This window comes from Strix aluco, chromosome 1, assembly GCF_031877795.1.
Source record: "Strix aluco isolate bStrAlu1 chromosome 1, bStrAlu1.hap1, whole genome shotgun sequence".
In the NCBI taxonomy this organism is placed as follows: Eukaryota; Metazoa; Chordata; class Aves; order Strigiformes; family Strigidae; genus Strix; species Strix aluco.
The window spans coordinates 164,077,433-164,091,314 of record NC_133931.1 but is presented as its reverse complement, the minus strand read 5'-3'; the positions used below and the strand labels follow the sequence as shown (position 1 = coordinate 164,091,314).

Genomic DNA, 13,882 nt, shown 5'->3' with positions numbered 1-13,882 from the left:
TTTTAGGGTTTAGGAGTCTCTTAAATCTTCCTCCAGATAGTAAGATGATGTAAGATTCTCATCAGTGGGTGGACAAGGGTTGATTAAGAATACAAACCAGTCTGATACAAGTATTTCTGCTTTTACTGTTATGAAAACATCACTCGTGTCATGGAATAGTTCATTAAAGTAATATAAAGGGTGTTGTAAGTAAGTGCAAGGTGGAAGGGACAAACATTAGGACAGTGAGGTAATCTCTACTGTAAGTTTGTAGTGTCAAATAAATATATTTAGTATCCCCACTCCTGCCTGTTGTCAAAATGAAAAATTTAAAAATAAGGTTAACATGATGTCTCATCAATGACTCAACACCTCATACACTTTTCCTCTTCTCAGTGTAATAAAAACTAGTAATATTTTCAAAGAATTCCTCAAAGTAAAATGTGGTCTCAAAAAGACAAAAGCATGTAGTCTTCTTCCAGTGAAGACTTCTCTGTCCATAACTGATATATTCAAGGCACTATTTCAGAGCCCTCTGGGATTTGAATGAAAAAAGTAATAATCACACTAAAAATGACCCAATGTGATTTCCTTTCCTTCTAAAGGGCTTCCAGTAAAATCAACGTAAAAATCACAGGTAGAGGGCAAACCCCCCCACCTTAATAATCAAACATAACTGGACTTTTCAACATAGCATTAAAAAAGGTAGTATCAAATACTGCAGATTCTAAAGAGGTTCACTTTTGAAAAAGTTAACATCTGAAAGAATAGAAAGCGTATGGGAAAGCAAAGGCCAGGTATATAAATAAAATCCAATTAAGAGCAAACTACAGAGTTTTATGAAGACTAAGCATTCCATATTTTAAGATATAAAAATAAATGTTAGTGCCAGCTCACTTTTTCACTGTTCCAATGTTGTTGTTCTGCCATCCTTTGTTTGTATTCCTTCTTCAAGTCTTCTAGCTGTGCCTGCAGCTCACGAACTTTTGCTGTCATCTCTTCTTCACGAGCCTTCAAAATACAGGAAAAAAAAATTACTTAAACAACTAGCCACTCAAAACCTTAACTACAATGGACAGAAAGCAACAAAAGAGTTATGCTATACACAGAAAAGAATATGCTTGAAATTCAGTATAAAGGCTAGTTACACTACAGGACTACAGAAAAGAGCAAGAAAGAAACATAGGAGCTTGGAAAGATTTTGCAGGCCTTTGACAAGATTACGTAGTTAGGATTAGAGTTAGTTTTTTGAAAATTACAAAAAAAAAAAAAGAGCTATTTCTATTAGACACTAAAACAGCATTCGAGTATAATCCAGTAAGTGTATTACTGGAAAGATTGTGCTTGCTTATTATAACCTTCATGAAAGGGACACATGATGATACAGTTACCTCCTATACTCTGGAGGTGACAAGGACTTAAATCTTTTCCTCACTCACTCTCACAGACATGTTCCTCAAGCAGTTTTAAGCACATTTTCAGCAACAACGACTAGGTTTGGAGGGCACTCTGCTTCGTGAAGGAAAGAAGCAGTGGCAAGACTGGTAGGGAGGAAATGAACTTTTCCTGTCTCATTTATGACAGTGTGAATGGTACATTTACAGGAGAAAAATACAATGACCTCAACCCTAGGAAGTTAATCCGCCTATATGGCACTTTGCAAAAAGAAGTATTTCTAAAAAACTGTGTCCTCTCCGGCCTTTCTGTGAGATAACATGTTAGGGAACTTACAAAACAGCACTCCAATTCAGAGTGTGTGTCTCCACAGCGGAACTAAACTAAAACTTTAGTTTCACTCATGCTAACCACTCAGGGCACTGAGCTGACCCCTCTGCTATGCAGCAGTACTTCACATCAAATTTGTACAATTAATCAACTGTTATCAAGAACAGAACTGCTGATCAAAATTCTGCTCTATTCAAAATCTCAGGATTACAAACTACAGTGATACAGAATATTCACTGGAAAAGTAAGTGCAGAACTGGAAAGCCAGCCCAGGCTTAATAGATTTAGGGTATGCCATAAGTTAAAAAAAAAGATTTATTTCCCTGTAAGGTCACTTTTTAAGGTTTTCCTTGCACCCTACTTAAGAATAAAACACCCTCCCCTATGCAGCCCCTCAACCCAAAAACCACCACAAACAACAAGCAAACCCCACCCCCAAAACACCAGTGAATGGGAAGTCACAGTACCTGAGCAAGCTTTACAGCCTAGAAGTTTTAAGAATATCCACCTTCAATAAAAACCTTGCTCAAATATCATGGCCTCCAAAGAGCATTATTTTTCACTCATTTCACATGATTTTTCTATGCCCTCAAAAATACATCAACAATTAATCTTTTCTAAGATTTTTTAATAGATGGTTATAGACCTCTAGTTAAAAATCCTCAATACCTGGCATACTCAGCTGCTTCTATTTTCTCTAATTTGGGGTGTTTTTTGGGGGGTGATGGTGGTGGTTGTTTTGGGGATTTTTTGAGGTTTTTTACATCAAGAACCATAGAATCTTACAATAGTATCTTTAGAACGAAGTTCGCTGCTAACTCCTGGTTGAAATGTTACTGGAGCAAAACTATGTTTATCTGCAAATATCAAGCAGACAAACTGTTCGCTTAGAAGTAAAAATGAAAGCTTTATTAGCATAAAAACTATGCAAACAGACTGCATCCCACATAGAACAGAACCTTACTTTAAGGGCTATGGTGCCTATCTGGACAGAGCATCAGAGAAAGGAGCTAGGGAGGGAGGCTGACCTATACACACCGTATTTAAATCCTTAAAAGAAACACCACCACCACAACTCCAGTAAAGCTTAAAATTTAACTCACTCACTTCCCTCTTTTCCATCTGGAACACAAACTGTTCAAGGACACAAGGACCTAACCATATAACATTTATTAAGTAATCAGAGCTGGAGCTTAATTTTTAGTGTTTCATGTTCATAAAACAGAGAAACAAACGTTTTAATTGCAAGCTAGGTCACCACCCATATCAAGCATAATCCAAGCAGTAAGATATTTACTAGAAAGAATTATAGTTTCTCTATCTAGCTGTGCAATGAAAAGAGAGGAAGGTGATTTTAAAATGTATATAATCATATAACTTTTCAGAAAGATACCTCAAGGATTTCTTCATATTTTTTCACAGTTCTTTTTAGATCATCGTCTTTATCAGCAATTTTCTTATGCAACTGAGTTGTCTCTATGTGATGATTTTCTATCAATTCAGTTTCTACCTCCTGGGCTTTACCTATAAAAAAAGTCAGGCAATATAAAAAAAACCCCACATTTATTTTGTTAAATTATGTCACAACAGTATTACAAAAAGCTTGAAGACAATTGAAGAAGGCATAAGGAAAACTTGACAAAAAAATTCATTTTTCCACACTGTCAGTGATAACTATGTAACTTGATCCTAATGTATATATGAAGTTGTCTGCAGTTTGGTATCCAGAGCAATTTTTACTACCTGATGCTGGAACTTTTCTCTAAAAGTTAAGAACACAACCAATATTTATCAACTAATTCTATCTCTTACTCTATCTAGAGAATTAATTGGAAGTGATTGAAACATCTGCAAATCTTCAGAAATTCCTCACTTATAAGGGTACTTCTAGTAACTGCAGAGTCAAGAGATACTTTCTGCTCACTTCTCCAACCTCCAACTTACACTATGGTGGAAAAACAGGGACAGAGAAGCTGTAATTTGCTGTACTGTATTATAACCGTATGGTATAGTGATCAGACATATCCAGTTGGCACCTGTGAGTAGTTACAGTGAATGAAGTCTGTAAGACACAGTTAAGAAAACACAATTCTGATTCCCAGATAGATTTAAGTTTCTCTAAAAGGCACCCTTCAGTGCCATATATTCAACAATGGAGCATTAAAGGTTTGTACTGCTGAAGTCAAAGTAGTATTGCAATGAAAATTACCAATGTGCTTTCACCTCTAAAACATTACTGTCCTTTTTTTATTTTGTACATATGATAAAGATAGGTACCTATGGCTACCACAGGTAACTCTTGCTGTGACAGATGCAAACAGAGTGCTAGATCAAAGATCCATCCTGCAGGGTAAGGAAGAACAGCTACATATGCATTTTCCTATTTGTGCTACAATTAAAATTTATGTGTTAGTTCCTGACCAAGAAAAGTTTTTTCCGCAAGTTCTTTAGGCAGCCGTAAAACACATGTTGTCTCTATCAGTCCCAGGTAAAACCCCTTCCCCAAAACATCTGATGATTTGGTTTTCTGGCTATTTTACTGATTACAGTTATATTAGTATTTCACTCACTGATCGCCTCTTTTACTGCTGTTTCCAATTCTCTTTCTTTTTGAGCCAGCTGAGTATTGAACTCTCTCATTAACTGCTTTAAGGTGGAGTTGTGCTTTAACTCAATGTCTTCTTGTTCACATCTGTACAAAAATGTCAAAAAATACAGTGAGAAAATAAAATATTTGAAGAGAGCGTGAGAACAGTTTAGCAAGGTAGGAGATCTGGGAATTTCTCCAAAACTATTTTTAGAATGGGATGGTTTTGAATTATATGAATTCTGTGGGATTTGGGGAGGCTTTTTGTTCCCCTCCTATTGAATTCACCTGGAAGGTGTAGGTGTTTAATTTAAAAAACAACCCAGAACTGAACCCTTCTAAAAGATACGGAGTTTTTCCTGAGGAAGATGAAGAACTGGAAGTAAAGAACATGCCATGTAAAAGCAGAATTTTTAGGGAATTCCTTGCTTGAGAAACATTACGAACGTTTCTTGATATCATTTGAACATGAACCTCTCAATACTAAGTTTTAATAAACTTTATTTCCCATCTGAGGAAAAAAGAACTATATTTTATGTTCTGGCAATGCTGAAAACAACTATCACTAAAACAAATCAAAGTGGAATTACTTTGCCAAAAGATAAACACTTTTTCAACTGATGATTCAAATAGTGGCTTATGTGTTCATGAAGTGCTACTTTCAAGTAGCATTTTTCTTGCTGTTTCTCTAAGTCTATTTAGAAAAATGATAGAAAAATAACAGTCATTATTTCACTGTTAGAAATTGAGCTTAAAAAAAGGATTCTTGAGATTTTAGTGGTTAAAGCAAAGAAATAGTAACAAGACCAGGAACAAATAATTTACCTGATTCTCTGCTCCATTTCTTCTAAGGTCTCCTTCTTTACTATGTCAAGCTCTTGCTGATGTTCCTTTCGCAGAGTACGCAAGTCTTTTTGAAGATTATTCACTTCTTTGCATAGTTTCTGTTTCTCCCTTTCAGTCTCTTCCAGTTTAGTCTGCAAATCCTTCTGCTGGTTCTGCATATCACCTAATAATTTCTGCAGCTCCAAACCAGATTTAGCCTTTTCTTCAACATTTTTCTCAAAAGCTTTCAGACTGTCATTTCTTTCATCCAACTGTTGCTGTAAAGCTTTTAGCTTTTCTTCATATCTCGAACTCGTATCTTCCATCTCAGTCTTATGTACTTCATTTTCCTTCACTAGATTATTTTCCAACTCTTTTATCTTCTGTTCTAAAGATTGACTGACTGCCTCCTTTTCCTGCATTTTTTTCTGGAAATCTCCAATTACATTCTCCATATCAAGATGGTTTTGTTCTTTAGCTCTTAATTCTTTCCTACTGCTTGCTAAATCACCACTGCAACAAGCAAGCTCATCTGCTAACAATGAGTATTTTTTGGTTTGCTCCTCAAGTTCTTTCCTGAGGCTTTCAGCCTTACTCTGCTCCTCCTGATGGCTCTTCTCAACACATTCTAGTTTTTTAAGGAGCTCTTCCTGTTTGGTTTGCAGTTCTAGACGAGAGTCATTACTCTCTTGTTGCTCCTTTTCATACTTCTGCAACAGTTCATCTTTTTCAGTTAAGCCCTTCTGCAACACGTGCATTTTCTCTTTGTATGTCTGTTGGATGCTCTCAAGCATGTTATTTTTTTCTTGTTCTACGGCAGCTTTTACACTCTCTACTTTTTGCAACATTTCTTTCTCTAACTCTGTGGAATCTCTTGTTGACTTTATTTTTTCTTCTAAGGACTCAATTTTGGCCTCTCTCTCCTGCACTTTTTGTTCCAAGTCTCTTAACTGATTTTCTCTATCTTGCTTAAATTGCTCTTCCTTTTCTTCCATCTGAGACATCAATTGCCTTTTAATAGAACCGATTTTTAGCTCTGCCTTCTTTTTTAGATCCGCCAGCTTAGTGTTGTTCTCTGCATTCAATCTCTCTTCTAATTCTTTCAGCTCTTCCTCTTTGCTTTTAAGTATCCCCGACTTCATTTGAACAAATTCCCTCTCCTTTGCTTCAAATTCAGTTTTCAGTGAACCTATTTGCTTCTCAAGATTAAGCACTTTTTCTTCAGCCTCCTTAAATCTATTGTCCTTTTCAAAAGCCACCCTCTCTGCCTGCTGGAGTTGCCAAGCTATCTCTTTTTGCTCTGTGTCTTTTTGTTCATTAGACTTTTTAAGTTTCTCCATCAAGGAATCATTTTCTGAAGTTTTCTGAGCAACGTGTTCTTCTAGTTCAGCAATTCTTGCTGCTTGTTTTTTTAACTTTGCAGTTAACTCACTTTCTTGTTTTTCCCTCCTGTTTTGCTTTTGTTCCAATTCACTTTTCAAACTATCGAGATTCTTGCTTTCTTTAGCTAGCTGCTCCTTCAGTTTATTTAGCTCTTCACCTTTTTTATTGGCTTCAGTATTGCTTAATTCAAGTTTGCTCTGCAAATCTTTAATAGTATCATGATTTTGTGTAAACCTGGTTTGTGCTTTCACCTTCCACTCGGACAGCTTGGCCGTGCAATGATCTACTTGCTGAAGAGCTGATGCTTTTTCTTGACTCAGCGTCTCAACTCTGGCCGATAACTCCTGTACCTGGTTTAACAACTGCAACCGATCCTCTTCATGTTGCTTGCTTAACAGAGACATGGCTGCTTCCTTTTCCGTTAAACTTATCATGCTTTCAAGTCTAACATTAAGGTCACTAATTGTTTTGTTGAGAGCAGAGATCTCGGATACTTTTTCCTGGAGTTCCTCCCTCATTGAGGTGACAGCATTGATATTTTCAGATAATTCTTTCCTCAGCTGTGTTATACAAGTTTCTTTTTCTGATGCTGCTTGCTGCTGGTGCCCTCCCTCTTTTTGCAACTGTTCCTTTTCTGTTACAAGTCCTTCAATGTCAGCTCTCATGGACGTAATTAAATTGTCCTTCTCTTGCAGCTGTTGCATTGACTTTTGCAAAGAAGTACTCACAGCAGAATGATGCTCTGTTACTTCTCTAAGTTGAGCTTCTAGTTCAGGAATCTTACTCGTTTTAATTAATACTGCTTCTTTAACTTCTGCAGTTCGGCGCTTGCAATCTGCAATCTTGCATGTTACTATGCCGATTTTTTCACTACATTTTTCAATTAATTCATTGATTTTTGTTTGCAATAAAGCTTCAGCGTTCTTCCAGCAAGCATCTAACTGGGCTAAAAGTTCTCCTGACAGCCTTTTAAACTCAGCTTCTTTTAGCTGAATTGCCTCTATTTTTTTCTCATAATTTTCATGATCTTTATACTGAGAAGACTGCACATCTTGGAGTTTCTCTTCAAGTGTTTTCAGTGTATCAGCCAGCTCGGTAATTTTGGCTTTGTCCTTTTCTTCAACTGCTTTCTGTTCACTGAGCTGTTCCTGAAGTCCTGACTGCTCTTTCAGGGACTGATTAAGATCACCTTCCAATTTTTTCAACTGTGTTTTCAGGTCACTTTCCTTATCTGACAAAGCAGTCACCTTAGCCACTGACTGCCTTAGTTGTTCTTGCAATTCCTTCAGGGACTCCTCCCTTTTCACCTGTTCTTCCTTCAGGTGGGTTATTTCTGCTCTGGTGCTCTCCTCCTCAGCGCTGAAGGTGGCAAGTTTCTGTTTCAGGTCTCCAACTTCCTGCTCTTTCTCTTGCAGTTCCATTTCATGCTTTTCCTGGAGCTCTTCAACCTGCTGATGGAGTTTCTTTTCCCAACTTTGGGTAATTTCTTCCAACTCCCTTCTATGAGCCTCAGCAAGACTCTCCAGTTGCTCTTTCTGATTAGATTCTAGTTTTGACACAGCATCGTTGATTCCAGCTGAGCTGGCATGTGCCATTTCCAACATTTTAGCATTGAATTCGCTCTCTTTCTGACTGAACTCCAATTGCTTGTTTTCAAGCTCTTTTTTTAGCTTAGCTTCCTGCTCAGCAAGATTCTTTTTGAAAGTTTCCTGCATATCTTTTGATTTCTGTTTAATTTTCTCCATTTTGTTATCCTGACGTTTCAGCTTACTTTCATATTCTTCTTGTAGAGCACTCATTCTCTCCTCTGTGGCTAACAGTTTCTGTTTAAGCTCTTCCACTTGCTTGTTATGTAACTTCATGTGTTCAATTTCATTTTCCTTCTCACTTAGAATTCTCTTTGTATCATCAGCCTCTCTTTGTAGATCCTTCAGCTGACATTCATATTGTTGTGTTAGAGAGGTTTCTTTCTGTGTATTTTCATTCCTTTGCTCTTGCAAATGCTGCTTCAGGTCATGTACCTGAGAGATGTATGCCTCTAACTCATTCTTGACATCATTCAGCTGGGATTCAGTTCTTTCTAGCTGCTCACTAAGTTGCAATTTTTCACCTTCAAGATCTGTCAGCTTTTGCTGCAGCTTTGCTAATTCCTCTTCATAAATCTTTGCTTGCTCATTAGATGTACTCCGATGAGACTCTGAAAGCTCCTCTAGCTTTGCAGACACTTGTAGAAATTCAGCTTCAGATCTTTCTGAAGATTCCTTCAATTTCTGTTCATGTGCTTTTAGTTCCTCCAAATGTCTGTCCTTCTCCTCCAATGACTGCCTGAGTTGGTTGAGCTCCTCTGTGAGTACCTTCTCAACTCCTTGAATAGACATTTCATGCTCTTTTAACATAATTTCAACCTCTTCTTTGTGCCTTTTCCTCTCTTCTTCCAACTTTCCTTCCAATTCTTGCTCTGCTTCACACACTTTACTATTCAATGCAGAGAGCTCTTGTTCTAAATCATGACGTATTTTTAGTGCTTCTGATAGCTCAGAAGACAGGGCTTCTAATTCTGTTTGTTTCGCATCAAGTTTTTCTAATGTTTTTTCATTCATCTCTTCTATGTGTGCACGGAAAACTGTTTCTTTCTCTTTCAAAATTGTAGCTATCTCTTGTTGTTGTTTCTCTCTCATTTTTTCTATTTCAGTTACTTGTTGTTGCTTTAAGATTTGAAGTTTTTCTGTCCAAAGCTTTTCCTGCTGCTCTTTCATGTTTTCCAGTTTATTCTTGTGTTTTTCAACCATACAATTTATTTCCTTAGTGTGCTGCTTTTTTCCAGACTCCATCAGAGTACTTAATTCCTCTGATTGCTTTCTGTCATCTTGCGAATACTTTGCAAGAGAGCTTTCCAGTTCAAGAACCCTCTGTTAGAAAATACAGTTTTAAAAGAATATCAATACTCAAAAGGTAACAAGATAAAATTTTAAAAAATCTCACCAGGTTCACATAACTACAACTTATTCCATTATTTTTTAGTGAATATCAACTATTTCTATAAGCCTTTCATGCACCTAGTTTCTGCTCAGCTTTGCTTCCATTATGGTTAGTTATTTAATAAAAGGTTTTCTCTTTCATTGTGGTGAAAATACATACAATAAAAACTTAGAAAGAATTTAACTAATACAAATAAAATAATTCATGTGATATTTATGAGATACACATTCATTTTTTCTTATTAAGCTAAAGTGCCAACACATAGGATGAAAGACATCAAGAGTCTACGTGAGCATTATCGACCTACTGATTTATCTTAATTCCACACATCTCATGGAAATTCTGCTGTGAAGGTAAAATGCTTCTATAGGCAAAACTTTCAAACTAATATTTGGGAGTGGTGGAATAATGTACAAACTTGCATTAGCAGATAATACAATCTTATCCATTACATAAAGCAAGGGACACTTCAAAAATTTAAGCACATTTTTTAAATTTATTCAAGTATCCTTATAAGTGTTTGTATGCTAGCAGTACCCAGAAGTTAAACAGTTTGAAGTTTAACTCTCCTGTACAACATATATAAAAATTATGCAGATGGATACAAATTAATATCCCACGCCATGACAGCAAGTGAATGCAGTTGTATATTTTGTAAACATTGTGAGATTAAAACAACCCAATCACAATAAATTCACAGTATCTGTAAACTGCCACAGGTAAAATATATACTAAAAGGAATTCCTGTAAACGTTTACCCCTTTGGAATCTTTACTCACAGTTCTATAAATCTCTACTACTTCACGCATCTTCTGAACCTTCCTGTCACATGCTGACTGTATTGCTTTCTTCTGCAGCTCTAATTCTTCTAAAGCTAGGGATCCTTGCTCCTCTTGTTCTTGAAGGGTTTTTAAACATTCACTCTGGTTTCTTTCCTGTATTAAAAATTATGATTAGAACAATAAATATAGTCATCACACCTTCAAAAACAGTATAATAGAAAATTTACAAACAAGTTCATAGGAGTCATACACTAGGCACCTGTATTTTCACCACACGCACAGAGTTTGTACTTCGTCTGTGAAAACAAAATCATTATAAATCACTTTCATTTTATCTTCTTGGGAACCATTTGTCTTTCTATGAAAAACATATCTCAATCCAGCCTTTCATTTTGTTTTGTTTAACACGATTGAGAGTAACACCTTAGAGGAATAAAGGTCTGCTCTCACTTGATTCCACTGCTAAATTATTTTTAAGCTTCTATTCCTTATAATTAAAAAATAACCTGAGAAATAGGTAGGAAAAAAATATAGTCAGGAAGAGACTGTCAAAGTCCCTCAGTCCTACTCACCAACCATCATGGAGGAGCACAAAAGAGAATCTAGTATTTGTTAGGTAAAATTACATGATCTAAAGTGGATTACAGCTTATGAAGAAGAACGAAGAATCCAGTGATTCCTCCCAGCCTGACCTAGAAGAAAATTCTTTTCTGAGGTCAAACACTATGAATAGTTAACCCTGCTCACATAATACAACACAATCACAGAATCATCTAGGTTGGAAAGAACCTTGAAGATCATCCAGTCCAACCATTAACCTAACATTGACAGTTCCCAACTACACCATATCCCTCAGCGCTGGGTCAACCCGACTCAAACACCTCCAGGGATGGGGACGCCACCACTGCCCTGGGCAGCCCATTCCAACGCCCAACTACCCCTTCTGTGAAGAAATACTTCCTAATATCCAGTCTAATCCTTCCCTGGCGCAACTTGAAGCCATTCCCTCTTGTCTTATCGCTCATGACTTGGTTAAAGAGACTCATCCCCCCTCTCTGCAACCTTCTTTCAGGGAGTTGTAGAGGGCGATGAGGTCTCCCTTCAGCCTCCTCTTCTCCAGACTAAACCCCCCCAGTTCCCTCAGCCGCTCCCCATCAGACCTGTGCTCCAGACCCTTCACCAGCTTCGTTGCCCTTCTCTGGACACGCTCAAGTAATTCAATGTCCTTTTTGGAGTGAGGGGCCCAAAACTGAACACAGTATTCGAGGTGCGGCCTCACCAGTGCCGAGTACAGGGGTAAGATCACTTCCCTGTCCCTGCTGGCCACGCTATTGCTGATACAAGCCAGGATGCCATTGGCCTTCTTGGCCACCCAGGCACACTGCTGGCTCATGTTCAGCCAGCTGTCAATCAACACCCCCAGGTCCCTCTCTGACTGGCAGCTCTCCAGCCACTCCTCCCCAAGCCTGTAGTGCTGCTGGGGGTTGTTGTGGCCCAAGTGCAGCACCCGGCATTTGGCCTTATTGAAGCTCATACAATTGGCCTTAGCCCATCGCTCCAGCCTGTCCAGATCTCTCTGCAGAGCCTCCCTACCCTCGAGCAGATCAACACTCCCACCCAACTTGGTGTCTTCTGCAAACTTACTGAGGGTGCACTCGATCCCCTCGTCTAGATCATCAATAAAGATGTTAAACAGGAGTGGCCCCAAAACCGAGCCCTGGGGGACACCACTCGTGACCGGCCGTCAACCGGATTTAACTCCATTCACCACAACTCTTTGGGCCCGGCCATCCAGCCAGTTTTTTACCCAGCAAAGCATGTGCCCATCCAAGCCACGAGCACCCAGTTTTGCCAGGAGAATGCTGTGGGAAACGGTGTCAAAGGCCCTACTGAAGTCAAGGTAAACTACATCCACAGCCTTTCCCTCATCCAATAAGCAGGTCACCCTGTCGTAGAAGGAGATCAGGTTTGTCAAGCAGGACCTGCCTTTCATAAACCCATGCTGACTGGGCCTCATCATTTGGTTGTCCCGCATGTGTTGTGTGATGGTACTCTGGATGAGCTGCTCCATCAGCTTCCTGGGCACCGACACCAAGCTGACAGGCCTGTAATTTCCTGGATCATCCTTCTGATCCTTCTTATATATGGGCATCATATTGGCCAGTTTCCAATCTGTCGGGACCTCCCCGGACAGCCAGGACTGCTGGTAAATGATGGAAAGTGGCTTGGCAAGCACCCCAGCCAGCTCCTTCAGCACCCTTGGGTGTATCCCATCAGGTCCCATAGACTTGTGTATGTCTATGTGATGTAGTAGGTCACTGACTGTCTCCTGGATTGCGGGGGGGTCGTTCTCCCAGTCTCTGTCTTCTGGCTGAGGAGGCTGGATTCCCTCAATACAACTAGTCCTGTTATTAAAGACTGAGGCAAAGAAGGCATTAAGGACCTCAGCCCTCTCCTCATCACTTGTTACCATGTTTCCTCCCGCATCCAGCAGGGGATGGAGACTCTCCCTGGTCTTTCTTTTGCTGTTGACATACTTATAGAAACATTTCTTGTTATCCTTGATTGCTGAAGCCACAATGATACCAACACTTTTCAAGTAACAGCCTCATTCTTTGTACCTCTTTTACTCTAGTTGCTCTGGCTAATCGCCAATGATCCAGAGGAAGAAATTAAAAAAAAAATTTAACAAAAGGAATTTTAAAAATAAAAGAAGTCTTTCCCACAAGATGCAGCTGTTAGTGAGCAGTGATAGTGATTATCATTATTCAGTCTTGTATCACCGCAGCTGCTTTCCCTTCATGTTGCTGAAGTGTCTGACCTCTTTGACTTTTGGAGGACACTTTGTATCTTTGAGTGCAGGACTCTCACTACAGAACAGGGTCAGATTAAGACTTCTAGTTCCACCTCACACTTAGAGAAACGTCTTTCTACACTTTTTAGGGATACTTACAAGAGCTAACTTCATCTTGCCCTGGAAAGCCTTTTCTTGGGCCTGTAATCTCTTATTTAGCTCCTGATCTTTGGTAGCCATTTCTTTTTTATGGTATTTTTCTAGTTCAGCAACACGCTTCTCTGAAGACTTCTGTGAATCAGTCAGAAAAAAACTGATTTCAAAATATTAAATAACACTTTGTATTATTTCTTAATAAGAAAAGCAGTGCAAGAGAGAGAGGAAACCAGAACCATCTCTTTGCTGCCTTTGAATAAGTAACAGTCACTTGGAACGCTTCATATTGAGCCCTGAGAGTTGCTATTTTCAAGCTTGAAGTTATCCATCTTCCTTCTCAAGTCTTTCACAGTTCTACTAAAAGAAACACCAAATTTTCTAAAGACTCGTCGACCAAGGTGAACTTACATGTTTTCAGTTTCAGTTCAAATGTGATAATAAATTGGAAAAGGAACTTCTGTCTCTAGCTTTCCCTGCATTCTTATTATTTCATGAGCCAGAAAGTCAAGTGATGATACTCTACGTAGACAGCTATCTATGATCTATATACATGCTTTATTTAAGAATAATGTAATGCAAGTAAGTTCTTCCCCTAAAGCATCAGTCTATTCTCTTAGAAAAATTACTAACATAACAAATGCCAACACAAGAACTGTAATTTAAAGGTGTTTA

The 13,882-nt window shown here is 38.5% G+C and overlaps 1 protein-coding gene across 20 annotated transcripts in view; it reads right to left on the bottom strand.

The window, feature by feature from the left end:
- GOLGA4 (golgin A4) overlaps positions 1–13,882 on the bottom strand; it is a 79,240-nt gene that overhangs the window by 16,251 nt on the left and 49,107 nt on the right. For 18 of the 20 annotated variants that reach the window (XM_074843665.1, XM_074843636.1, XM_074843626.1 and 15 more), the window contains 6 exons: positions 13,214–13,345; positions 10,258–10,413; positions 5,117–9,408; positions 4,275–4,396; positions 3,098–3,228; positions 877–990 (listed from right to left, as the gene is read on the bottom strand). In XM_074843665.1, coding sequence (XP_074699766.1) covers positions 877–990; positions 3,098–3,228; positions 4,275–4,396; positions 5,117–9,408; positions 10,258–10,413; positions 13,214–13,345 — 4,947 coding nt within the window. The remainder of the gene's footprint in view (positions 1–876; positions 991–3,097; positions 3,229–4,274; positions 4,397–5,116; positions 9,409–10,257; positions 10,414–13,213; positions 13,346–13,882) is intronic. The other 2 variants (XM_074843713.1, XM_074843763.1) reach the window with 1 other exon arrangement.